Below are 27602 nucleotides of genomic sequence, written 5' to 3'. Positions count from 1 at the left end.
CAGGACCCAGCGTGGACAGCCCAGCATTCCTCCCGTTTAGGTGCCTCCAAAGCCTTGGAAGCTGGGAAATGCCGGCTCTTGGATCACAGAGCAAGGCGGGTAGAAAGGCACAGGGGATGGCAGAACCTGAAGCTGTCACAGCCCGAAGCTGTCACAGCCCATCCTTACCCCAGGGAAAGGCTCCTGCTGGGAATAATTCACCCTGCACAGCCTCAGCTTCTGAGGCAGCAGCTCTGGGAACAGCCCTGTTCCACAGGGAGCAGCCCAGAACAGTCAGGGCTTGAGCCCCAGCAGATGGAAAAATCGGTTCATCCATCACTGAGCTGGGAGGAGGAACCCACCTGGCCAGGAGCACCTCTGCCAGGCCTCAGGGAGCTCCTCACTCCTCGGCCCTGCACGGATCCTTCACACTCCAGATTCCTTGGAAGGAGAGGGAAGCTCCCAATGCAGCACTTGGGAGGTGGCTGTGGCTGGGATTCAGCAATGCTGCCACTTGAGAAACCACATTTGTGCTCCTCCAAGGCCAAACATATGGCAGGAGTTACTGAACTTGTGTTTTACTCCTGCCTTGCTGAGGATTGAACACTCAAAGGGGGCTGCAGCATCACAAAATCACTGCATGGGATGAGGGGAAGGCACTGGTGATATAAAACTATATAAAAAAGGGGAAATGGAAGGTGCCAGACATTCAGAGGACAGCATGGAGGAGCTGTAACAGAGCACTCCAGCCTGGATTAACCACCAGCACTGAAGCAGAGCCATTTCCAGAACAGAAGTTCATGCCTGAATTTGGGCAGCTCAGTGCTCCATGGGGAGGGTTTGTTCTCAAAAAGAATCAATTTACCAGCAAAATTGGGCTGCAAAACTCAAAGCACAACATTCCCTCCAGGGAAAGGCAGGGCAGGGAACACGGGGCTGGCACAGGACCTGCAGCAGAAGGAGGGAAAGGCTCCTTGGTGGCAGCTGAGCTCATGCCACAAGAGAATCACTTGGAAAAGCAGTGCAGAGCTGGAGTGGGTGTGAGTTGGAAATACAGGAAACACTGACAACTCTCAGTCTGATCCCACAGAGAAGGGGCTGACATCACCACACTGCCTCCCCCTCCTCATCCCTCAGGCTGGTTTGGTGCCAGCTGATCCCTTTTCAGACCAAGTGGAAGGAAGAATTGGAAAAAAAAATAAAAACAAATCCAATATTACCTCAAGCTTCCTTCCAGACAGAGAAAGCTGGGCCTGGGAGGGCAAGGAGGCTTTTTTAGGGCTCAGCGTGTCAGTTCTGCCACCCCAAATCTGCTGTGGGGCACCATGGGCACCCCAGGGATGATGCAGGAGGAGAGAACAGACAACAGAGATAAGGCAATAATTGGGAGTTCACAGCATGAGGCGTGGGATGCATGTCTCACATCTCCAGGAAACCAAACTGCTTACCAAGTACCCAAACAAGGGAAAATTATTTCCTATCCCACAGTGTAAGACAGGCTGCTGCACATCAGGCCCAAGATTTTCCTTTAGGACAAGGGGGAAAAAAAAAATAAGCAAACAGAATTAAATTCACAAAACTTTGCTTTTTATTATTTGAAACTGGAAAAGGCTCCTTGGGTAACAATGATCAGGTTTAAAAGTAACACAAAGGGCTTCCTCATCTTTCCAAAATCTGGGGTGAAGTAGGCCAGGTGTTGATTCTATACATCCCTTTCCTCTCAAAGCCACCAAGAAAAGACAGGCAAACCCCCAGCCCTTGGACAGGTGAGGTGGTTAAAGTACAGCTTATCATGTTCCACACAGGTATTTGTGGTGGTGGATGTCCAGTGGTTTCCTTCCACTGCCCTCTGTACAAAACAGGGATTTATGTTTCACCTTCATTTTTAATACTTTTTTAGAAAGACTTACCCACACTTAAAACCTACAAGAAATGCCCAGATTAATCCTTCAGTGTCTTGTTAAAGTGGTGAGTGCAAAATACACATGGGAACAGGGAAGGGGGAGTAATCAATGACAAAACAAAAGTGCAGATTGCTTTAATTAAGCTAATGAACACAGTCGAGCCAAGTGCTCTTTGCCTCAAAAGTTCCAAAGACTGCAATCCAAACAAAAACCAAAACCACACATTTTAATTCAGCACACAAAGCACCCAAAGGTCAGTGGTATTCACAGTTTGGTACCTCTCTCTTCCACTCCACATCCCAAATAATTCAGTGTCCCACTGGGAAGGGCAGCACGAGCCTTTGGCAGCTGAACACCACAGAGGATTATTGGCCATGTGAGCAGCCAGCTACAAGACAGAGTTAACACATTGTCATTCCCTAAACTAGCAAGTTGAGCCTAAACAACCCATTTCCACACAACACCCAACACTCCCATCAAGTTCCACTAGGTTTAAATTAATAAAAAGCAAGAAAAAGTCATCCTTGTTGAAAAGTAAACACTGAGCCAGCTGTGGTTTGGGCTTTTCCTGGGAGCTGACACATCCAGGCATGTTGGCACACAATTCCCTTTCTCCCCAGCACACATTTCCTAAGGAACTGCCCTTCCACTGCTGCTGGCCCATGCCAGGGCAGCTGCAGCAGCACTGCTGCTCGCTCCACAACGGAGCTGACACCCAAATTTTCAAACAATTCCATCCTTTTCCCTCCTCATCAGTAAAATCCAGCCTGAAAAATCCCTGTGGAGGGCAGCGAGTCTCCCACAGCCACCATGCCTGAGCACAGCACGTTCACAACTCTCAAACCAGGCACAAGGCAAACAAAGGGGAGCTTTGATGTTCCCGTTTTCCAGCTGGCCAAATCCATGTGTTTTGACAACACAGGGAGCAGGTTGGAGGAGCAGAACCCATCCCCAGCACATGAACCAGACACTTCTCTGCCCGAGCCAGAATTCAGCCCCAGGTCTTGCAGTGGCCATTGGGGCTCTGCAACCTCCCTGCAAAGGCTTTGTTTAATCCACAAAGCTCCTGCCAAGAGTATTCCTACCCCTGACAAGTTGTTTTCCATCTTTGCCAGCACTTTCCACCCATCTGGGATGAAGAAATCCAGCCAATTGTCCCCGAGATTTCCTGCAGAGCCAAAAGGACGAGGAGCCGTCGGCAGCAGGGATTTATCACCATCTGCAGGGCCCCAGCACACATCATCCCTGTCAACAGCTCACACAAAGATCCCAACAGGCTGGAAAACTGGGATTTGGGAAAGAAGTGTGCAATGCAGAGCTGTGCAGGGGGTGGTACAGCCTGTACCAAAAATCAGCAAGCACAGCAAAGCCCTGTCCTGTCAGCACAGCTTCCCATGAGGAAAAGAGGATTGGGAAAGTAGGAGCATCCCCCTCGGCCATGGGGGATCAGATCCTGCTCCTAAATCTGTCTCTCCTTTCCCAAAGATTCCAGACTTGGGAGTTTTAACTCCAGGTTACCCTCCTTTGCTCTGGAAGCACTGACAGAGCCAGGCACAATGCACAGGAACACTCCCAAATTCATCTTCACAACTTTCCTCACCCTCAGCCAAACCAAAGGGAATTTTCTGCTGAAATGCCACAGAAGCCTGCCAGGCTTGGAGCAGCAGAAGGTGAGAAAAGGCTTCAGAGGAGGAATATTAATACAGAACTTGTTATTTCTTTTGCTCCAGACAGAACAAAGCCAGGGGGTACCAGCAGTTCTGCTTTTAATCAGGAATTATCCTGACATTTTGAGGCCAGCCAGGTGAATTATAAACAAAAAGATGCCACTATGGGGGGAAGGCAGAGCTGGGAAAATTCCCACAGGCATCAGCCTCCACCAAAACCCTTCTCTCCAGCCAGCCAAGCAGGCCTGGCTTTCAGGAGACCCTTGGCACTACCACTGGAATGGTTCAGAAGGAACAAGAAGCCTGGAGAAGAGCAGATGCCAGCAGCAAACAGGTGACAAAGGACAGAGGCTACAGACAGGTCAGTACTTGGGAGAGTGACTCAAGTCTCAGGTACCTGCAGGGCAATCAATGGAATCTGGATTTTAATCTCCACTTAAGACTATTTCAATTATAATTTCAATTCTAAAAGCAAAAATTATCAAGTCAGTTGTGTAAAACTTTAGGGGTTTTTTTTGTTTTTGTTGTTTTTTGTTTTTTTTTTTTTTGGTGAGGCTATTGAAGTAGGGAGGAATCTGCAATCAGAGCCCCAGATCCAGCTGAAGAAGAGCTGGTTTTAGGGACAGGCAATGGGGACATCTCCCACCTCTTTGGGCTGTCAGGGAGAACACAAGGCAGAACTTCAGCAGCCTAACAGCACATTCCAAGATAAACAGGCCACTGAGATACTAAAAGACTTAATCACAGAATCATTCAGGTTAGAAAAGATGCCTGAGATTGAGTCCAACCATCAACCCAGCACTGAACATCTTTAGTTGTCCCAGAAACCTGAACCAAAGTGGAAACCTCTGTCTGCAAATCAGGCACGAGTTCTGCACAGAGCAGCACAAGGCTGAGATGCCCAATTCCAGCTCCAGGTCACCTCTCTGCCCACTCACCAAGGCACAGAGAGCAGCCACTCCCTCTCTCCCAGCTCTGTGTGATCCAAACTGGCTCTTCCATCTGCAGGAACACCTCTACAGGCTGCTCACCACCACCCTGCTTTTCCCAGATTATTCACCAGGCCTGTAACAGCTCCTCAGGAGAGGCAGGCCTGCCACTCCTCACAAAGCTGCAGGAAACAAAGCAAAAAGTGCCCTAAATCACCTTGAAATTCCCAGAGGTTTGGAGAACTCTATCCAGAGAGACAGGAATTAATCCTGTGAGTCACATGAGCTACTGCTCGTGTCTCTGCTGGAGCCTGGGTTCTCCCACAGCTGAGGGAACACATGAGAGCCAGAAATGGCAAAAGCCCTTGTGAGAGTGAGAATAAAAGCAACTCACAGGCACTGGAACCAGGCAGAGTGGAACTTCTCCACAGAAGGGGCCTGAAACCTCCCAGCACAGGTACAGACACATTTACACACCTATAACTGCAGAGATGTAACAGCAAGGTTTTGTTAGACACTGATTTGGGGAGAAGGGACCTGGAGTTTGTCATCACAGGCAGAGGGCAGCTGCCACCAAGGGTTGTGCTAGTGCTGATGGTTTCTAGCACAACTCACAGCCTGGAAATGAGCCTGGATTTTCCTGCACAGCACAGTCTGAAGGGAACCTGCTCCCTTGCCTGCAGCACACAATTCCCAGTGGAGCTCAGATCTGCCAAAAATCCATCCGGGATGAAACAAGTACAACTGGAAAGGGAAAGGAGGGTCCTGTGAGTGGGGCAGCAGCACCCACTGTCCCAGGAGCCAGAACAAGCAACACAACACAGGCACAATCCCTTGGCACTCTGGACTCTGAAGGGCAACCTGAGCAGGGATGGCACCCCGGGGTCACACCAGTGACACGTGGCACCTTCTGCTGCCCATCTGGAGCCTACTGGGCTCAACTCACAGCTGTGTTTCTTTTTGGCTCCTTCCTGTGCCTTTTCAGACCCACTTTACAAGATCTGAGAAAACCTTTCAGGTACAAACCAGTCTGAACACAGAGATTTAGAGTTTGCACCCATCTCCAGTCCCACACCCAGCTCCTGCAAGGAGAAAAAAAAATCATCTCTGGTCTCAGGGAGACACCCAGACCTGGAGCTCCAGGGACAGCACATCCATCAAACTCCAGAAGCCAGGATAGTGCTGCACACACTCATCTGCAGTGGGCATCCTGCCCTTGCTGAGGGAATCCTCCAGAGGAAACCATACACTCCAAGTAGCAAGCCAAGGATGCAGGTATCACACCAGCCCCTCCTGGCAATGCTGCACCCACAGAAAGGTTTCTGGAGAGGAGGATGTGCTTTGTCACTGCCTGTTCTTCTGTCCACAAGTTGGTTTTGCCCAAATACATTCTTTTCTTGCACTAAGGAAGGTCTGTTCCCTCATCTGCAGGACCCTTTCAGCTCTCCAAAGCACAGACTGGGGAACAAGGACTGCTGGGAAGCAGCGTGGAGTGGCACAGAGGAAAGGGCAGTAGTCAGGGATGTCTGAAGTGGGATGTGTGTACATTTGGGGTAGAAAGGCTTTATTCAAAGTGCATGCTTCTATCCAGAGGTACCGAGAGCGAGGACTCCCCACCCCAGCCCCGGCTGGGGAGCGCAGCAGCCTTTGCCACCCCGAGCCCTGTCCATCACCAACCACTCATCAAGTAGCCAGGGACTGAATGTTCTTGAGCATCTCATCAAAGGCCTCCCGGGAAGGCGCTTGGGCGTTCTGGAAGGGGACCTTGATGCGGCTGTAGAGGCTGAAGGATTTGAGCTCCAGCCAGATGAAGCCGAAGCGGTCGTCGTCGAACAGGACAAACACCCCTGGCGTCCTCTCCGGGCTGGTGAAACCATGGCCAGCAATGAGCCCTGTCCCATAAAAACTGCCAGGGGATAAAGGTAAAACAGGTGTGAGAACAGCCAGGATCACCCAGCATTTAGTTCAAAAATCAGCACAAAACTCTGATGAAGGCACTCTGCCGGGTGTGACAGAACAGCGGGTTTTACACTCGGTTTTTCTATTACGACAAGGAACTCCCCCCGTTGCTGTTTGCAGGTTCCTGCTTTGGGTTATCCTAATTAGCACCTGCACAACAAAGCTGGGTTTTTCACTAGTTCAGCCCCCAAACACATCTGAGATTAACTTGTGTAACTCAAGGATCAGCACAGGCTTAGTTCTCTCAGGAAAGCAAAGGCATGTTAAGAGCGTGACAGGAGAGGCAAAAGCTAAGGGAAGGGAGAGAAAAATCTAAAAAGCAAAAAAATCTACCAGGACCTGAGGAGGAAAAAAGGTCACTCAAAGCTCGGAGCAAGCAGCAGGTGGAGCTGGGTTTTATCCAAACACAACTGAGCTGTGACAGCAGGAGCCTTCTGGGATTAACCAGCTCTGGGTAGGCTTTATCGTGAGCACAGATGTTTGGCTGAAGGTCACCTGTCTGAGCCTCAGCTTTTGGGCTCTTTTTCCACACTTCATTTAGTGTGCTGCTCCACCAACTCCAGCTGCTAATGAGCACAGCTCTCTGCATGCTTGCACCTCCTGTCTGGGGTGCTCAGCACCTGCTAGGGCTGCCCCAAGGCACCAGAGGCCAGGGGAAGGTGGGAGAGAGAGCACTGTGTTCCCACAGCCAAGGAACATGAATGACACACATGGGAATGGGAAGCAGCTTGAACAGTTCTAAATATATGAGCTGGGCAGCTCTGGGACATGAAACACACCAAAAAAAAAAAAAATGGGAGTGTGGGGAATTCAGGAGAGGTGCCAGCTTCTTAAGTAAATCTAGCAAGGAAGTGGGATGGCAGATGACAGCGTGGTGAGAGAGGGAACAAACCAAAGCATGAGAAATTGGGCAGCAGAGGCAGGAACCAGAGATTGTGGATTCCATGTCCCTGGAAATGTTCAAGGCCAGGTTTGATGGGACTTGGAGCAACCTGGTCTAGTGGAAGGTGTCCCTGCCCATGGCAGGGGTGGAACAAGATGGGATTTTAGGTCCCTTTCAACCCAAACCATTCTGGGATTCTGTGAAATCTGAGCCCAAGGGGCTGGGAGATCCAGAGGCAGGTAAAGTTCACATAAATACAGGACACACCTCAAAGACTCCTCCTTCCCTTTCAAAAAAATCTATCAGCCACAAAACCCCCAGTTACCAGATTCGGCAGGTCCGGGGATAATCCTCATTCCTCGATATCACTCCCATGGGCAGCACGAAGGGCTGGGAAGCTGAGGCCTTGTCCTGGGTCTTCCCCTCTGCCCCAGCTGTAGTCTCTTCCCCCTCAGCACCTTCTCCTCCCAGGGGACTGGCAGGTTGGGAGGCAGCTTGCTGGGAATGCTCCTGCTCCTCCTGCTGCTGCTCCCGCTCCTGCTCCTCCCGCCGGACCTGCTCCTGCACCTCCAGCACAATGCGGGACAGCTCGCTGAAGTCTCGCAGGTTCTCGATGTCAGGCAGCTGCAGAGGATGTGCCAGGTCTATCTCCACAGTCTGCTGTCCAGCTGGGATGTTGGGATCTCCCTAGGGACAGGAAGGAACAGCATGGCTGCAGACACCAGGTGCTACAGAGCCATCATCTGAACTTGTTAATAGTTCATCCTAGCCTACAATCACCAAGCTGGCAAAAAACAAAACAAAAAAAAAACTCTGCTTGACCTTGTTTGCTGTTCTTTGACATCTCTGCTTTCCCCCTGCCAGAACCAGAATTTTAAATCAAATGCTGTACTTGCAAAGGTGAAAGAAAGTCAAAGCTGCAGCTGCATTTCACCAGAATCCTTCCCTGCAGGGAGGAAGGAGCTCCCCTGCCTGACTTCAGTGAAGAGCTGCCAACATTTGGTACCTGCTGCTCACACACAGACAGGGGAACTCCAGCAACCTGCTACCAGCTGCTCACAGAGAAAAGCTGGAAGGGAGAGGAGAGGAAGGGTGAGCCAGGAGAAACCTTGCAGAGCAGGTTCTGGTTACTCTGCATGTGCTGAGATTCACCCAGTGCCACCAATCCCCACAGGGAACAGGGTTTGAGCTGCCAGCTCCCAGACAGAAACCTGTCCTGTGCATTCACAGCGCTGAGAACACTTTCACAAGCACCTGAGAGAAAGGAAAAGGCACTCACAGTGATCTTAGTACCCTTGGCTTTCTTGCCATGAAAGCTGAGCATGACAATCTCCAGCCCGTGGCTCCCATAGGTGCCTTTGAAGAGGCCAGGCTGGATGAGGTCCTCGGGGCTGCTGGGGGGGAGGTAGATGCGCCGGTACGTCAGGCAGTTGCTGTGCAAGAGAAAAACGTCAGAGAAGCCAAGGGAAAAAAAACCCTCCCCAGCAGCAGAATGTTTGCATTCTGCTCCTCCAGCAGCTTGGGGATGTTGTGAAGACAGGCAGGATCTGTGTTTGCAGATTTGCTTTAGAGCTCTGCAGGCACTTCCTCCCTGCGCTTCCCTTCCCACCATCCTCGTGAGCACACCAGGAGATTCCTGCATCAAGGAAACTTCCTCTGCCCTTGAGATTCCCTGAGAACCTGAGAGTGAAGCATATTTAAACATCTGCTACAGTGAGGTGGCTGCTTATAGAAGCTTGGAGAGATGGTTAAAATCCCCAGTTTCTAAGGGACTCTCTAATTCCTGCACTACAAAGCACACTGACTAATATGGATAATAACTAGACACTCCTTGGGATCACAGGCATTTGCTCTGTCTTCAAATTAAGCAGAGTTAAATGACTCAAAAGCACCTTACTGTGCATAGTTATTGTGTAGAGCTTGGAATCCCATTTTTACTGCTGTCACTCCACCTCAGCTCCCTGTACTGCAGAGACACAACATTCCTCTGGCTGTGAAAGCCCATGGAAAAGCCCACGTTGGGGAAAAATGTTTGTGAAATTGTAGCAGCCCTTACTCATATTGGCTGGTGTAGATGAACTTCATCAGGATGAGCTCCTGCATGTGTTCATGGAAAATGTCTTCCAGAGTCCGACCCCACTCCTCCCTCAGCCACGTCCGGAATTCCTGCAGCACGAGGAGAAAAGGGGGAGGATGAGGTTGTTCCAGTGATGTGCCCCAAGATGCCCTCACTGTGTGAGTCTGTGACAGCACATTTCACTGGCAGAAACACAGACAGGGCACATCCTCTGCCAAAGACAGGGAAACGTGGCTGGATTTGGGAACAAGCAAAGCGTTGGCTTGGAAATATGCTTAACAAATAGTGATACTGGTAACTGCCAGTGGTCACACAATAAACAGGCTCCCTTTTCAAATAAATCCCAGGTAGAAGCATAAACCTCCTCAGAATAAAGGCATGGGCATGGCCTGTTACTGCAGAGCAGCTCATCTACTCTCTTCTCACACAGCAACTCATTTGTGTGCCCACATTCCTGACTCCTGTGCCCTGTCCTGACATGCTCAATATAAAATAAAAAAGCTTTTGAAAAGCACTGAGGGTTTAGGAGGTTAAATCCTGCTGATTTAATACTGATGCATCTAAATCCAAAGGGTGCTTTGAAAGCATCTCCTGAAGTACCCCAACTGCAGCTCTGACAAGTTAATACCCTGCCATGAGTTGGTGTGATAACAGCTTACACTGAGATAGCAGCCTGCCAAGTGATATTCCAAACCTGCCTCCTTTATCTTCCCAAGGCAGATCCTCCAATTTCCATAATGCCACGCACGCTTAACGTGGTGCTTTGAAAGTATTAAAGCATTTCTCATCTGCTCCAGCACCAGAAAACACTTAACTAAACCTTTCACCCAGCTGTTTCCCATTAGCAGACAGACATTTTACAGCATTCCTCAGAAGCAGCTGAAATATCAGATTTGTCACGTGGAACCAGCTGGAAGCAAACAGCAGTACCTGACACAGGTATTCATCCTGCCATTTATATCTGCATTTAAACACAGGTATTTCAGTCAGGAATCTGCCTTGCTGGGTAGAGCTGACAGACACAGGAGAAACAAGCAAATTAAGCTTTTTAATCCCTCGAGCAAGGCAAGCAGTGGGAAGGTGCCTCGCTGACCAGCACGTATCCAAATGGAGCTGGTGCTCACTGTGTCCAAAAGATCTTAATTATACAGACAGCAATGCCACTGAGATCAGTGCCTGGAGTGCTGCTGATGCCCAAGATGTGCTGCTTAGCCTCTCTGGACAGGTCTGCTACCAAAACAGCAGGAAGGTGCTGGGGCTCAAAGAGCACCTTGACACAGAAAACTGCCTAAAATAGGGAATCAGCCAAAAGCTGCTAGCCTGGGGGTTCCTACATGCCCAATCACACAGAAATCAGAAGGGCACCTCTCACAGCCTAACAGCAGCTGAGAGCTGGTCTCAGTTAGGGGACACACACAGAAGCTCAGGCCAGAGCCCTGGCACAGACTCACCTCCTGCCTGCCCCCTGACATCCGGTGGTGATCTGTCTGGTTGCACTTTGTGGAGAACTCGTCCTTTTTTACAATCTGCAGTTACCACAGGGGAGAATTGAACAGGTTACACACCCGTGTAGAGATGCCTTGGATGGTGCACAGCTGAGACTGCTCACAGCCAATGCTTTACAAAAAAAACATTACTGGAATTGCCACAACAGAGAAATCATTCACTGCTACCGAGTGTGACAGCTACAGAAAACAGAGAAATAAAAGCAATAAAACTCAATGCACTCTAATGAAAATAATAGCTTTAAGTTGCTTCCCTATTTCAGCTTCCTCCTTTAAAGAAAAACAAACAACCTGTCAAGAAGCTTTTCAAAGCATCCAAGGGATGCTGCATCACCTTCTCAAGAGAAGCTGCAGAACAGATCTGTGTCTGCCCGGGCACACTCAGCAGCTGCCCAAGGCCAGTTTACACATCCTTTCCCCAGCCTGTGCACGTGCTGGTGCTCCCAGCCCAAGAGAAAACAGCACAACAGCCTGGTTCTGCCATTGCCAGGGAACAAATTCAGAGCAGGGAACAGCCCACACGACTTGTCAGACACATAATGTGTGTAAAGCTGGTGCCCACACACACAGCAGGCTGGTAAAAGCCACATCTCTGAAATAAAACTCTTCCAGCTTTCTGATGAATCCATTTCCAGAGCCAAAGGGCACACACAATGCTGAGAGAGGCAGAGGAGCTCACCTGGATGTGGCCATTATGAGGTCCCTTGTGGCCATACATGCACTCCACCGTGGCACATTTCCTCTCCATGAGGTGGATCCTGAAGAGGGGCTTGAATCTCATGGGATCATCCACGTGAGGGTCATGAGGGGGCAGGTACATCCAGCCAATGATGAACAAGCCATCTACCTGCAGAGAGACGGGACACAAACCCACAAGATCAGCTTTGCAGAATTCCTTAGGAGTCTGCAGCAAACTCTGTGGCCTCTCCTGGCCCAGGGCAGGAGCTGCAGAACAATTTGCTGCATTCCCAAACAGCTTTCCAGCCATTAACCCAGACAATATGCACTCCCAGCACTCCCAGGGTGAAGAGGGTTTCTTTACAAGGCTTCCTGCACCACTGGAAAAACTTCAGGCCTTTATTGCTGCAGATGACTTGCCTGGAGTGCAGGATCCAGAGGGACAGACCACACAGCAAGTCAGACTCTAATTGGTTTGAGAGCTCCTGCTGGCAGATATTCCAGCAGATTAATTCTGCTTCCCATGACTATCCCTGCTTTTTGGATAAGGAATTACTTGGCTTTGTTACTCAGATAACACAGGAAGCAACACTCTACCGAGAGGCACAAGTGCCAGCCCCCTTCCTGCACACCTAAGAGAACCCTTTCCCTCAAGGCCTGCAATTCCAGAGGCAGGATATTCTCCAAACAGAGATATCCGAGACAGAGACAGCGCAGCGCCACAAAGTCTTTATTAAGGTCACAGTGGAACTATTGATGCAGTTGGATGCCCTCTTACACCATGCAATAGAATCTTGCAAAACCCAAAGGCCTCATGATTTGTTATGCTTCAACCTGGTGGTTGAACCGTGGTGCAGGGGACAAGGGCTCCAGGCAAACTCCTGGCTCAGCTCTCACCAGTTCAGAGTCAAATGTTGTTCATTAACTGCTCTCCCAGCAGCACCAGAGCTGCCAGGCTCCACAGATCTTCCACCAGTGTCACTCTATATCTGATGTACAAGTCTTAGGGCTGGTGTAAAGGTTTGCCAACCACGCAACTGCAAAACCCTTTGCAAAAGGTTCAGCTGCAGGCAAAGAAAATGAAATAAATGAAGAGATGCCTGTGTCAGCCAGTGTCAAATTCTAAATCAAGTCTTTCCCACAAACACTGATCACATTTTCTACCTGCTCCTGGGGCTGCTTGGCGTGGAGCTGAAATATAGAAACTGTCTGGAGAAAGGTGGTGATGATGAGAAGAATCCCAGAACCATTCAGGCTGGCAAAGAGCTCCTGAGGCCATCGAGTCCAACCTGTGAGTAATCCCCACCCACAGCAATGAGTACCACATCCACTCCAGAGAGGAGGATTCCAGCACCTCCCTGAGCAGCCCCCTTCTGCATTTAACAACCTTTCCCGTGAAGAAATTCCTCCTAAGAGAAACCAAGAAAGACCCAAGGAGCACCCTCTGGGTCCAAATGCCTCACTGGAGGGCTGACTGTTCAGACTTTTTAGTGGTCTGGGAATGGCTGCCAAGTGTGGAAAAGTGCAAAAAAACCACCTCCCAGTCCCCAAAATCCGGGGGATGAGGCACGCACTCACCACCACGTTCAGCAGTCCCCCGTAGGGTCCGATGTCTGGCTGCCACAATCCCAGGATGTGCCGGTACCGGTGCAGCACTGGGGAACAGGGAGACACTCAAGTGAACACATCCAGCCAAGAAACTGGGATTTTGGGAATGAGAACCCTGCTACCAGGCTGCACACAGCGCTGATCAATAGCACCCACAACTGCTTTTACACAGGAAAGGTGACTGTGCTCAAGCTGAGGCCTCCCCCAAGCTCACACATGTTTATATTCTTTATTTCTGGCCCTGTGGAAGGGCAAAATCACCTACCTCAGCAGGAATTCCTAAAAAAAAAAAAAAAATAAAACTTTTGCAACACACTCCCATTAATGCAAATCACACAATATAACCAGAGCTAAAAACAAAAGCATCTGCTGCCTCCAGTTCCCAAAAACGCACTCGATGCTTCACACTGCAAAGCAACAGAAAATAGGGAAGGGCAAGAAGTTAGGAAGGAAAAGGAAAATTTTGAGTATTTTGAAAGCATTTCACTGCCTTGTGTAAACAAACTTGGCTCCAGAGTCAAGCATCCTTAGAAACGGCCACTGGGAGCCTGGGCAAAGCACATGGATCACTCCAGCTTGGGAATCTGATGGTGTGGTCACATCCTTCATGGCCTTAAAAATCCTACAGAAGCAGCTACACCTCAGCAGTGCCCAAAAGCTGCCTCCAAAATCTACTCTAGCAGTTGAGGTTTCCTTGTTTCTCATCTCAGAGCCAGCTGTCTCTCCAATCCCACCTAAATAGAGAAATATCTTCAGCAAGCAGGAAAAATGGGCTTTTACAGAATGATCTTAAACCTCCTGTTGTGAGGAAAGCTTAGAGATGGGAGCTGCCTGCAGTCCTTACACAGCCATTCCTCTTGTCCCTCTTATTTCCTTTTGTCCATCTGGTTTCCTCACACGACCAGGAACCCTCACAAGAAGGCATTTCCCAGTCTGACACTTTGGGCAGGAACAGCAACCTGCACATTATTTCCATGAAGATGACAAGAATATATTTCACTTGCCTTAAAGTGATGTCCATGGCCAAGTCAGAAGGCCACTAACTCATTTTAACCTCCAGGACTGGCTTGAATAACAGGGTTGGGTTTGCATCAATTTAAAAGGGCAATTGTGTTTCAATGCAGCTGTTCCAGCAGCCTTGCTTCATTAATTACTTCAGACAGCAAGAACTACAGGAGTGGTTTTACTCCACCAAAGCTAGAAGTTTGGGATAGCAGGGAGGGATGTCCAGAGCTGCTGCCAGCTGGCCTGGAGGAACCTTTTCCCTGGGAAGCAAACAATTTCAGACTGATGGCCTGGTTTCACCCAGGGAACCAAGTGCAGCACAAACAATACTAAAGCAAGCAGCAGGCAAACCCCATTCCCAGCTCAGTAATTAGACATTAATTAATGGGATGAGCTGCTCCACCTACCACACTCTGCCTTCTACCCTGTCTGCCACAGAGCTGATAAAAACCTGCCTTTTTTAATGCATTATTATTTTGTAGAACAGAAAACTAAGCTGTCCAAGGGGGAGGAGGATGCCCCTCCTAGCCCTGCTCCTGTTAGGATCAATTTCAGAAAACAGAGCTGAGTTCTCCACACAGAAGGCCAAAAAAACAAAAAAATCCATCCACTTCCAGAACTTACTGGGGAAAATGCTGGTGCTTGGCTAAAGGCCCAAACAAGTCTCAAAACACAGCTCAATTTTCAAGCCTGGGCTGTCTCTGAGCTCCAGCAAAACAGCAGCTAATATTAATTGCAGGGAAAACCTGATGAATTCCAGCTCTGGCTCTCCCTGGTCTGAGACAGGATGGATCTGGCAGTTGTCTCCCTTCTTGCTCCCTGAAAGGAAACAGCACTTGGGTCTTTCTCCAAGGTTTTCCACTGCTTGTGCTCAGTCCTGGAGAAGCCTCCTGCCTATCCAAATTTCTGAGTGCACATCCTGCCAAATGGAGCAAAACCACATCCATTGGATGCTCCAGGACAAACTTCACCCAGCCTGGATATTCCCCACGTTCCATAAGTAGCCCTGCATACCCTTCAGATGGGAAGGGGGCTTGAATCCAACTGGGAATGGGCTTGGAAAAGCAGGGAATGTCAAGCTCCCACTGACAGAAGGCTGCCTGAGGAATGTCCTGACCAGGAAAGACCCAATCCACTGCAATTCTCCTGGGTTCCTGGGATGCAGGAAGGTCTCTAGAAGCAAAATGAGCTGGAACAACGTAAGCAATGCCCAGGTTGGTAAAGCCTGACTTGCTCTGAGAAGAGTTCAGAGTAATCCAGGTGAGCTTAAACCCCTGGGGAAAGTGATCTGAGCTCACCTGGCTGACTCTGCAGGAACAGGAATTAGGGAAGACTTCCATGGGAAATCCTGACAACACAGGAGGGGAAAAAGGGGAAATGGGCCATTGCATCTTAAAACACATGGGCTCAGAACCACAGAATCATTTGGGTTGGAAAAGACCTCCAAGATCATCAAGTCCAACCATCCAAGCTTTTCCCCAAGGAAAACAACACAGCCCAAGAGAAAAGAGGTACATTAGAAGTTTGGGGCTGCAGCTAAAGAAATAACAACTGAGGGAACAACACTAAATGCCATTTAGGTTTGGAGCAAACATGCAATCTCCAAAGGAATCCATCCTGCAGCTTGAATTTGCTTGTCCTTCCCATGCAGCCCCAGAACACAGCTGGGGCTGACAGGTACCCCAGCCTGCCAAACCCAAAATCTTATCCCAACTCCTGCTGCTGGTCTGCCCTGACTCTACATTAAAGTCACCACCTCCCCTGCATGGCCCCTGCTCGGTTGTTTCCCCCTCAGCACAGGGAATTCTGCAGCATCCACTCACCCATTAATATGTGTGTGAAAAACTCCATTCCCAAGCAGCAGTGAGTTAGTAACTGGAGTCTGCCAAAGTCTGCAGACCCAAAGGAGCATCACAGACAGCTCACCACCCCCTCCAAATAAACACCAAATAGTCCTGGCTTCCTTAATTGATGTAAACTAATCAGTCCTTCCCCCTCAATTCCTGCTGAACACTAAACTCTGAGGGTTTAACTATTCCTCCCTCAACACAACACAAGGAGGGGGAAGAAAAGGCTATCCAAAGTGAGGAAGGCAAATCACAATCTTTAAAACATTAGCAGAACGTTTCCTAGAGACAGAGACGGTTCTTAAAAGGGTTCAGTGTGCAGGGAGGGAATTACTCTGGGAACAATCAGCATTTTTCACTGCAAAGGGCTGCGGATTTCAGTGTGGCTTACTTGAATCACAACAAAGCTCTTTGCCAGTCCAGAGCTGCTTTTGGGAGGCCTCACCAGGATATCTGAATTCTTGTCTCAAAGAAAGGAGCAATTCCCTCCTGTTCTGTGCAAATACATCCTCAAAAAAGTACCACAAAAAAAAAAAAAAAAAAAAAAAAAAAAAAAAAAAAAGACCAACACATCTCAGTGCCTGCCCTGCCCCCGCTGTCACCCCGCAGGGTCCCAGTGCTCCTCTAACACACACCAGCCACGACTGGTGGCACTTCCCTGCTGTCCCCAGGTCACCCCCAATGCTTTGCTCCAAGCCAGGGCACACTCCATGCAGCATCCAGGGCGTGCTGGGTGCAGGAAGCAGCAGCAGCAGCGGGGTACGTACGGCAGGTGTAAACATCTCTGTACTCCATGTGCTCGTAGTCGGGCAGGATTTTCATAAAACGCCCCGACTTCACCCGTGGGTTAATACCTGAACAGACAGAGCAGGGTGAGTGCCAGCAAACTCTGCTCCACTGGGACCAGCAAACACTTCCATGGGTCTGGAGCAACCACGCAGGGAAGTCCAGCTCTCTCCTGACTTTGCTTCCAGTTGTTTCCGTCCCCCTCAGTCTCATACGAGCAGGAATTCTCACACAGAACTTGGTCCGGATTCCCACAGACATTATTTACGAGTGGCATCCAGTGAATTCCAAGTGGAACTGAAGTCCTTCCTCAAACTCTGCCCTGCTGCCTCAAGGAGACCAAGTCACTCCATGGACAGCAGCCCAGGCCTTGGAGTAGCCCTGTTGAGCTCAGTTCCCATTTTCCTACACCATTTCCCACAGAAGCACACTCAGTGAATGGAAAAGTCCACGCAGTAATCCCAAATTAACCCCTCTGCAATTAAAGGTGTTTATGGGACAGTAGAGAAATGGGGTCACACCACCAGGAAACTGCTCCTGGCACAGGAAAAAGTGCAGAATCTGAGCAGAGGAGCTGAGATGGGGCATCCTCAAAACCAGGAATGGCTGCCAAGCATTCCCACTTTGGGAATTGTGCTTGGGATTGCTGGGTGGATACAAACACAGAAATGCAGGAAAGGCCATCACAGGGGTGCTTCTCACACACCAAGTGTGACCCTTTGCTAATGGATGCCATGGATTTGAAAACTACTCATGGAAACTTATGTGTCAGACAGATTTATTGCAGGTTATTAAATAAATAACCTGATTACACTCTGCAAGCCTAGAAATAGTGGGAGTGTTTAGGAAAATATCCCACAGGTTTGTCCTGTCCACAGCCATGGCTGGGAGATACTGGACTAGAGAGTCACCACTGTCCTGAGCCAGTAAGGCCATTTTTACCCACAACTTGTGCATAAAAAGCACTAAATATCAATTTAGTATCTCTGAACCATGGAAGTTACGTAGTGAAAAAGGAACTACAGGTCATGAAGAGATGTTGTCCCACTTAGAAATGGCAATGAAGAGCTGGGATCTGACCTGGTATGTGCTGTGTGGCTGTCACCACATTAGTGCCACACAAAGATATGGGATTAAAAGGGAATTAAGGGAGGCCTGAGGGTTAATGGGACTTCTCTGGGGACATCTGTGTGCTGGCTCAGCATCACTCAGCCCTCCCAGCCAGGAAAATGAGGCAGTTCCATCCCTAGGGTGGAGTATAATAGGGAAAGAGAGATATTAGATGATGAAAAAATTTTCCTGTGGATGCTCAGCAAGTCTACTAGAGATGGGATTAAACTTCTTCTACCTGTTCTTCGTCCCAGCTTTAAGATCAATACTTGAGGTCATTGCTATTTCAAGGTTCTAAAGGATCCCACACCCACAGACATTCCCAAAGCACGTGGACACCTCCTGCCAGGCTCCCTCCTTCAGGGAATGCTCATTCCTTTCCCACTCTCCTATAGCCATTTCCTTTCACTGAGATCCAGGCTTAGAAAAAATACCTGTTAATTCCATAGCAAGATCTGAAAATGGCAAAACAGGATGAAAAACCCTCAATACACTTCATTAAAAAAAAAAAAAAAATCAATTCCATGCCCTTTTCCCACCAAAGGACTGGGAGGCACAGAAATCCCAACTCTTGGTACTAAATAAAACTCCAAACATGTCAACTTCCCAACGAAACACCTGCTAGTCAGTCTGAACAACTTCTGCCATCAAAATTTAATAAATACTCAACATTTCTATGCTCTCAAAATTGGTATTAAGCAAGATTTGGATTGGCTTTATCACTCACGTTTGGCGTAAACATCTCGACAGGACACTCCTGTGATCTCCAGCTTCCTCAGGTTTTCACACACTCCATATTCTGCAACAACACAGGAAAAAAGGGTCAACTCTGGCACACAAAGGTCAGGAACCAGAGCCTTGACATCAACTACTGAGATGCGACTTGTGCTTTCTTGAAGCTGCCAAAGTAGACCAAGAATCTGATTTTTGCTTTAAAAACAGGATGTGATTTTGTTGCAGATTCCAGGACATCTCACAAGCAATGCCTGCAACAAACACACCATAAGGCAAAAACACACCCAGCAAAGCCACAGCTGCTCAGGAGGAGTGTGAAATGTGGGAGACATTCCCCATTCCAGCTGGGACTGTGTGCCTGCTCCCAGCAAATCACCGCTGTGCACAGTAATTATCCACTCTCACCGAGGTACCCAACAGGGAAAACTGCTTATTAGGATCCTAAAGGAAAGGTCACAGACTCGAAAAAGAATGAAGCAGAGACATAAAACAGGCCCCAGCATGTACAAATATGGTTACACTTAAAGCAGATCAGATTGAGACAGGGCTGTTGTACAGTCAGATGCCTTTGATTGCTTCCAGATCCCCCCGAAAACAAAGGGAGTCTGAGATCTCGGAGCAGCTTTGAAGCAGAAAATGAGATTCTCTTCTTTCATTTTTCAGGAAGCTGACGTTGAACTTCTAAGAAAATTTAAAAATAAAATAAAAGCAAGTACTAATGTCTTGATGACAGAAATCCTCAGAAGAGCAGAGGGAGGAAATGAGAGGAGGGAGATCCCAAAAAATCAGCAGCGACAATGCCACCCTGCTGCAGTGACCCTGACAGATCCCAGTACAGAAATGTGCCCTCCTTGACATCAAAGACATCAACAGCACAGATCAAACAGCAGCTTTCCTCAGCAGCACAAACACCTGCCAGGTATTTGACACAAAACTGTATCTCTGCACAACCCCATCAAGCCATTAAATATGAAATTTATCCTCAGCTGGGCATCCTTGAATTAACAACTGTGGCTGTGAAGCACCACCTAATGCTGGAAACCTGCTGCAGGAGAGAATTCAGGTTTCAAATACAAGAAAAGCAGGAGTTTCCCTGAATTAATTCAGCCTCCTCCTGTCTACAAATACAAGCAGAGGATGAGAGAGCACACCCAGGGTTTATTGGCAGGGAATACACGTCCTGCACACTCTGGGTGGGCAGCAAGGGTGAGGGGAGCACAGGGCACAACAAACACACTGCCCTTCATCAAAAAATGCCAAGGGCAGTGGCAGAACTGCTGCTGATTTCTGTAGGGGAAGTCAGAGGAAGCTCTGAGGGTTCTAAAGCCCAAGGTGGGCTGAGGAAGCACAATGAGCAGAGACCAGACAAGCTCAGCCCAGCACAAACAAAGCTTTTAGTGCTGGGGCTCTGCCAGCACTGAATGTGAGCAGGATCCTACACCCAAGGGATGCAGGAATGTTCCCAGCTGATTGCAAAGTCCTTGGCAAAGGGCAGGAACAGCATGGCTTGGGAACAGGCAACTCTTGTGCATGTAAACAAAATTAAAATAAACTCACCTGGCCTCAGGATAGGTGAGATGAGCCCTGTCCACTGCAGGCAGGGAAGGGATTTATACTGCATGGGAAAGGGAGGAGACACGTGGAAAATCCTTCCCAAATGGAATTTCTAACAGCACCAAGAGTGGCATTCCCTCTACCCACAGGAGATGCTGTTTTTTTTTCCCAAAGCCCTCTCCCTAATGCATAAATCACTCAAGTGAGTGCTATGGGAGATCCACCATCAGCAGGTACCCCCAAATCCCTTCTCACCCTGTGATTTGATGTCAAAGCTTCATGTAAGGGCCCCTGATAACCTGCAGTAAATTTTATAAAAGCCAGACCATTATTAAAGTGGGTGTAATTCCAAACTTACCTAAAAATATTCAAATAACAATTCATTTGAATAATACAAAAATTTAGGATTTATATCTATTGCTACATGTTATTTGCTATTAGATAGCCAAGAAAGTATTATTTAAAAAAAATCTCATCCTAATGTGCTTTAACACTCATTTTATAACTAATTATTATCCTGTTTTGCTCAGCAAACAGCTACAGAGAGTGAAAATGACAGTAATGGCTGAACTCCATAAGTGCATTACTGCAGCTCTTCTGACCCAGCTGCTCACACCAGCATGGCCATTTTATGGGGGGGAAAAAAAATTTAAAAAAAAAAAAAAATCAATCTTTTGGCTCACAGTACCTAAAAAAAACAAAAAAAACCCTTCAAATATCATAAGCAAGAAAGGCCATGTCTTTTTAATCCAGAAGGCCAGAGGGACATAAATTAACAGCAAGTAGAGCTTCAAGATAATGAGAGAAAAACAAAACTGGTAAGGTTTTCTTTACAGAGAACATAAATCCCTTTCCAAGAAAGATCTGAAGGGCTCAAGCTTCCTGGAAAATTCCACTTTGGTGCAATTAAATCTATTTTAAGAAAATGTATCTCAGTGCAATAGCTCACTGAGTATTTTTATTTAAGGAGTTAACAGTCACCGAAATTCACACCCCTGGAAAATGGCTACTTAATCCTGCTGCCAAAGCAAGGATGGAAATTGGTTTTGAAGCTCCCACTGACCAGCTGGAAAGGCTGCTGGTTTAAAAGGAGTGCTGATTTCCCAAACACAGAGACACGCTGCTGTTTCCATGGTCACATGCACGGGAATTTAAAGGACTTGGAAAAGCAGTCTCCATTTGGTATGAGCTGCATTAATACTCCTGCAAGTGGCACTTATCCCCTGCCCTGCTCCCAGCACCTCCAAGCCTCACATTCCCTGATCCTCCCCAAAAGAAGCTGTGTCACCTTCACCCTGCATGGACTATTCTGGAGTTTAGAAACAAGCAAGGCTCTTCCATGCAAGGTTGGGAAGAACCCCCGTGCTCACATCAAAGCCCAAATTCCTGCTGCCTTCCCCAGCACGGGAGCTGCTGGAAGCTGTGTGTGCACATGCACAATTTTGAGGAAATGAGGATGTCTGGCAGAGCTTGATCCCCTTTACCATTACTGAACTTCCACTGTGTCCTGGCTAATCAAATGCTCCAATTATCCCTGGATAAATGCATGTTCACAAGGCAGGGTACAGAACAGAGAAGATAAAAACTCACTGGATTATTCCAGATACCACCAAAACTGGAGATTCTCAGGTTAGCAGCTCTGAAATACCAGGTGGACAAATTTGGAATTGGCTTGTTGTTTCCAAAGGCTGAGCAATCACATTAAAACACACCCAGTTCTCTCCCAAACACTTCTTTCAGGGGAAGGCTTGGGATTACCATCGAGGAGATTTGATGTGCAACAAATGCAAACAGGTCTGAGACTCTCTGAAGGGTGGCTGAGAGTGCTGAGCACCTGCCTGAGCAGTGAGGAACAGCCAACCACTGCCCAGGTGGAGTTTAAAAGCCAGGAAATATCACCAGAGATTAAGAAAAGCCACAGACTAGCACACTACACAGTGTTTTCACCTGACACAAAGGGAGGCTGGAGCCTTGTGATTTATGAAAGCCACCTTCACTAGGGCACAGCACTGCAAGAAATGGTTCCTGTTGTGGCAGTATTTGTGCATCAAACTCCTGCATGGGTTCCTTGAGTCTTTTAAGGGCTGGACTCCACCCAAAAGTCTCCTCACTGAGTGTCCAAACCACATTTCCCACTCTTCTTTCACACAACCTGAAGGTCACAAACTTCAGCACCTCAGCTGACATTTTCCAGCAGGCCTAAAAGCTGCTAGAGGTTGTTTTCACAAACAAAAGCCTTTTCTTCCAGGCTCTAGAACTGGTTGTTCTGCATTACTAGTCTGTTCCCAGCTGTGCTGCTGCACTTCCATTTTCTGGTTAAAGATGACAGAAATTAAAGATTAAAAATGGACTGTAAGGTGTTAATCAAGGTAGGTCAGGCCACCAGCCAGGGTGACACGAGCTTTAATTCTGCTCCTGCTGCAGAGATCAGCAATCTCCTATTTATAGAAAACATGGAAGTGACTGCAACCCTCTCCTTGCCAAGGAAGCAATCCAGAGACATTGTTTACCCCAAACAGTTGCAATGATAAAAGGACAACAGCTCTGACAGTGCTGCACAGTTCCCCTCCCTTCATCCCAGCGCTCTCCCAGATCTCCAGCAGCAGCAAAAGCCACCCCACTTCCAGGCAGACAAGTCCTCTGGACACTTGGAATAATCACAGCATGTTTTCAGACTAATCTACAGCTGGGCTGGCCCAGAGCAGGGCAGAACAAAACATCAACACTGGACTGAGGGCCCTGTCCAACTTGGGGCACAGCCAGGCTGCTCCTCACACCCAGCACTGCTCCTGTCCAAGGAGAAGGGGGAAAATGGCCAAAAACAAAGCAATGCAACAACAGCTTCTCCCAGAGAAGCTTCTCTCTTTTCTGGTTATTTCAGGACTCTTTCCTGTCTCTGCACTGCTGTGCATTCCTAAAAACAGAAGTGCAGAAGTGGTTTTGCACATGCAGCTGACACCGAGCTGAGGTTTCCCAGTTACTTCTGGAACACCACGCTGGGTTTGGATGATTCTTGTGGATCCCTCCCAGCTCAGGATATTCTGTGATTCCAGGATCATCAGTAGGCTTCAGAACGAATAAACCAGCAAGGCACACACACTCCTGGTCTGTTTTCAGGACATGCAGCCTCACAGCGAGACTCAGGCAGGCACAAACAGATGGGAATTGGTCTGATTTTGGAAAAGATTACAAAAAGTAAAGACATTTTGTATTTGACTATCACACAGTCACCAGTGTATAGCTGTGCAGAAACACAGCACAGAATATTTTACGTTTTACATGTGTATTAATTCACCAACACCTGATGTTTACCTATAAAATAATGCCCAATTTTACACACACGTGCACAACCATTCAAAGTTATAGAGTCCTACCTCAGCAGAGCAATCCAAAGCATCACAAACAGCCTGAGAAGCCCAGCTGAGGATCTGCTTGGAAAACCAGAGCTGGTTAAAAGATTCAGGATCAGTTTCACCATGGTAGAAGATTTTGGCCAGGAACTGCCCCTTATCTGTTCAGTACAGCTTGGGCACCTGCCTTTGGTACAGGATCCTCCTGAGCAACACCAGCAGCCACCAAAGCACTCTCTGACACTGCTTGGAATGGATATGTTGGGAAACTGGAGAAATTACATGCAAAAAGAATCAAAATTTGGTTTATACACCTCTCACCTGGTAGTTCGTTAAGGGCCATAGACAAAAGTGTTGTCTTGACACCTTCCCTTCCTGTCCAGGTTCGTTTTAGCCATACAAATTCCACTGTTCCCTTCATTACCTTAAATTTCAGCTGGGCTTTTGAACATCGCTTTATCCATCAGAAAGAAAATCCAAGGAGCAGACATGAATTTGATAAATAAATCTAAATCCCCATCAGGCCTAATTCAGTGGGTCTTTTTACAAGCCAACCTAGCCTTGAGTAAAAGTGACACAGATTTCTATATACACATTTTGCCAGGATCATAACCCATTAAAATAATTTAACAGTGCATTTTGCAAACCATTCATCAAGCACACAAATGACCACGAGGGCTCCATGTCACTAGAATATAAGGAAAAAATTAACACCATTTCATTAGCCTGCCTCCTAAAACCAGTGTTAAATCATTGGGATAATGCTTACTTATGAAATATTGCTTTGGTTTACATTTTGCGAGTGCAGCCTTTGTGTTTGCTGTCCAAAGGTTCTTGGATAGGCACGAATTCATTCCTGCAAGGTTTCAGGCATTCCACCAGATCCCACTGCAGGCAGCCAACTGCCATTCCCAAATCTTTCATCCCCGTGCCCTCACTGGTATTAAAAACAGAAAGCAAACAGCAAAATACACATGACTTCATGTGCTGGCAACAGGAGCACCTGGCAGCATGGCAGCGTTTGGAGACAGGATAAGCACAGCAAGGCGGACCTTGGGAGGTGGGGCAGGATTGAAATTACAGAGAGCCACAGCGGCGGGAGGAAGAAGATGAGGAGTAACGAGAGAGAACTGCAGCCTCACAGAGCAGAGCTGACAAAAAAACACATCCCAGGCCTTCACAGTACTGCAGCATCCTGGCACCAGAGGATTCCTGGAAAACGCGCGTACAAAGCCCGGAGCCCTCCACGCTGGCTCCGTGCTTCCCCAAAGCATGTCCTTACCTCGGCCCGGCCTCCTCCGGACCCTGCAGGCTCTCAGCTCCCGGTGTATCCCCCACCGGCTCCAGGAATCCCAGCCCCTTTCTCCCCCGGTGCAGGGGCTGAGCATTCCCTGTCCTCAGGATTCCCCCGAGGACATGCTCCCATCCCATTCCGCCGGGGCACAACCTCAGCTCGACGCCCTTTCCCACAAGCCAAGTGCCACCAGCAAGAAACCGTGTCCCAAGGGACCCGAGATGTGCCCGCATCTCCACCCTGCACACCCTGCGAGCCACGGCCCCACAGCCCACACCCCCAAATCTGATTTCTGTCCTGCACCCCCAGGCCCCAGCCCTTCAGGACCCCCAGCCCATCGCCTCTCGCATTCCCCGCGGCCCTCGTCCCTCGAGGCCATCTCCCCCTGCACCCCGGACCGCGCACCCCCTCGGGCGGGCGGTACCTTCGCGGCAGCGCCGCCGCCAGATCGTGTCGGTGCGGAGGATGCGGCGGAAGGTGGTGCAGACCCGTGCCAGGCTGGGCAGGTCGGTACCGGGCAGGGAACCGAAGATCTGCACCAGGAGCTCCGGGGGCAGCTCCAACAGGGACAGCGGGGCCCGCCCGGCCGGGCCGGCTTCGACAGAAGGAGGCAGGGGCCGCCCGCCCTCGATGCGTTCCGCGGCCTCCTCGTCCTCCGTGACACCGCCACCTGCCGCTTCTTCGGGGTCCGTATCGGTGTCGGGCTCGCTGTCGGCGGCTCCGCGGCGCTGCTCCCTCGCCGCGCCGCGTTGGCGGCAGCCTCGGGCCGGTCCCACGCCGCACAGCCGGGCGCACACCGCCATGACCGCCGCCGCTCTGACGGCGGCTCACGGGGCGCGCCACCGCGCCGGCCGTTGGGCCACGCCTACCGCGCGGCTCCTCCAATCAGCGCCGCCTCATCAAGCCGCGCCACGCCCCCGCCGGTAGCGGACGCTGCGTTGATGCTGTTCCGCAACCGTCGCGACCAGCGTGTGCGCCCCCTAGCGGGCAGGCGGACCGGGCGCATTGCTGGGCCTGTGCCCGGTAACGGAGCGCGCTGCGGCCCGTGCAGGGCTGGGGGCGCGTTCGCCGCGTCCCGTCCCGCTTCCTGCTCCAATTCCATGAAAAAAATTAGAGAGTCTCTTCCCTTGGGACAGTCCGGCAGCGGGAGAGGGGAGGAAAAAGAAAAACGACAAAAGGAGGAGACCATATGTGCCCCGTGTGAGGATCGAACTCACGACCTTCAGATTATGAGACTGACGCGCTACCTACTGCGCTAACGAGGCTCCTCGAAAACTCGATCCCCGCGCAGCGCTCTTGTCCCTGTGCTCCGCCTCCCGCTGCTCTGCTATTCCGGCTGCTGCCTAAGAAACCTCTTTCTTTACTAAAATCTCCTTTCCTGTACCTGTTCTGATTGTTTCATTTTTTTTTTGTTTGTTTCTTTTTTTTTCTCCCCCATTTGTTCTTTTCCCTGCTTTTCTGCCAGCCTGATCTCAGATTTTATGCAAATAGCTCCTCTTTCCCACGGTGTTCTGCAAGAAAATATCTTGGGTTTGTGTTTTTCTGGCATTTTTAATTTTTTTTTAATTGTATTTTGGAAATGGCTTCTTTTTGTTCCATGCTGTTCTGCAAAACAGCTGCAGAGTCCTTTGGGGTTCCTAAGCATCCCCATCCTGCTGGCCAGGAATAGATCATGAGAGCTGAACTGACAAAAGGCTCGTGAGGAAATCAAGTTGCTTCCACATAATTAACAAAAATTAGAGCCAGCCTCGTTTGCTGCGAAGAGATGCTGTTCAACTGGGATTTATGCAGTGGAATGAGCTCCCTGCTGTCAGAGAGTGCTCAGCACATGAGGGTCCCCAGTGATGCTGGCTGAAGTGCTGCCCTGAATCTTAATGGAGGGGCCTCACCCTCAGCGAGGGTCCCACGGCTGCAGTCACCATGACAATCGAGCAACAAATCCCCAAACTGGCAGAAGACAGGAAAAGAGAAATTTAATTGATGTGGAAAGTCTGAGAACATCGCTCAGGAGAATCGCTGCAGGGAGGCTGCTCTGCAGAGCAAGGAGCTGGCAGAGGATGAAAAAGACCTTTGGACATTGCAGAATCCCTGAATGGTTTGGGATGGAAGGGACCTTAAAATCATCTCATTCCACCCCCTGCCATGGGCAGGGACACCTTCCACTATCCCAGGGTGCTCCAAGCCTCCATGCCCAACCTGGCCTTGGACACTTCCAGGGATCCAGGGGCAGCCACAGTTGCTCTGGGCACCCTGTGCCAGGGCCTGCCCACCCTCACAGGGAACAATTCCTTCCCAATATCCCATCCAGCCCTGCCCTCTGGCAGTGGGAAGACATTCCCTGTGTCCTGTCCCTCCATCCCTTGTCCCCAGTCCCCCTCCAGCTCTCCTGGAGCCCCTTCAGGCCCTGCCAGGGGCTCTGAGCTCTCCCTGGAGCCTTCTCCAAAAGAACCTTCCCAGCTTTCCCAGCCTGGCTCCAGAGCAGAGGGGCTCCAGCTTTTGGAGCATTTCCCTGGCTCCTCTGGACTCTCTCCAGCAGCTCCACATCCTTCTTATGATGGGGGCTCCAGGGCTGGACACAGAGCTCCAGTGGGATTTCATGAGAGCAGAGAAGAGGGAAGAATCACCCCCCTTGTCCCACTGCTTATGCTTCTTTTGAATCTCACCAGAACAGACAAGATGCTTGAGTTGCCCAAGGATTTTGCCAAGGGTCTGATGGGCAGCTGTTGTTGGGG

The 27602-nt window shown here is 49.3% G+C and overlaps 1 protein-coding gene and 1 non-coding gene across 5 annotated transcripts; both read right to left on the bottom strand.

The window, feature by feature from the left end:
* Positions 1-844: 844 nt before the first annotated feature.
* On the bottom strand, positions 845-25673 carry FBXO31 (F-box protein 31). 4 transcript variants are annotated; one of them, XM_062499661.1, is made up of 10 exons: positions 25295-25673; positions 18665-18736; positions 16809-16895; positions 13160-13236; positions 11583-11750; positions 10850-10924; positions 9378-9487; positions 8601-8754; positions 7647-8008; positions 845-6385 (listed from the first exon to the last, which is right to left on the bottom strand). In XM_062499661.1, exons 1-10 carry the CDS (start codon positions 25671-25673, stop codon positions 6163-6165), a joined length of 1707 nt encoding a protein of 568 aa, XP_062355645.1. In that variant the 3' UTR covers positions 845-6162. The 4 variants fall into 4 exon arrangements, with proteins under 4 accessions (XP_062355645.1, XP_062355648.1, XP_062355646.1 ...); XM_062499664.1 differs by lacking the exon at positions 16809-16895 and having other exon boundaries at positions 25295-25465; positions 25541-25673; XM_062499662.1 differs by lacking the exon at positions 16809-16895.
* Positions 25674-26062: 389 nt separating this feature from the next.
* Positions 26063-26135, bottom strand: TRNAM-CAU (transfer RNA methionine (anticodon CAU)). The gene has a single exon. It is a non-coding gene; the product is annotated as a tRNA-Met (tRNA).
* Positions 26136-27602: the final 1467 nt, after the last annotated feature.

This window comes from Cinclus cinclus, chromosome 11, assembly GCF_963662255.1.
Source record: "Cinclus cinclus chromosome 11, bCinCin1.1, whole genome shotgun sequence".
NCBI classification, from domain to species: domain Eukaryota; kingdom Metazoa; phylum Chordata; class Aves; order Passeriformes; family Cinclidae; genus Cinclus; species Cinclus cinclus.
This window is presented reverse-complemented; position numbering and strand designations above follow the sequence as displayed.

Excerpts from the sequence above, each read along its gene's own strand:
- FBXO31 (XM_062499661.1), bottom strand. The coding sequence starts at position 25,673 with ATGGCGGTGTGCGCCCGGCTGTGCGGCGTGGGACCGGCCCGAGGCTGC. Across the intron at positions 16,896-18,664 it reads TCGAGATGTTTACGCCAAAC|GTATTAACCCACGGGTGAAG; the intron begins GTGAGTGATAAA and ends CTGTCTGTTCAG. Across the intron at positions 10,925-11,582 it reads CTCATAATGGCCACATCCAG|ATTGTAAAAAAGGACGAGTT; the intron begins GTGAGCTCCTCT and ends TGGTAACTGCAG.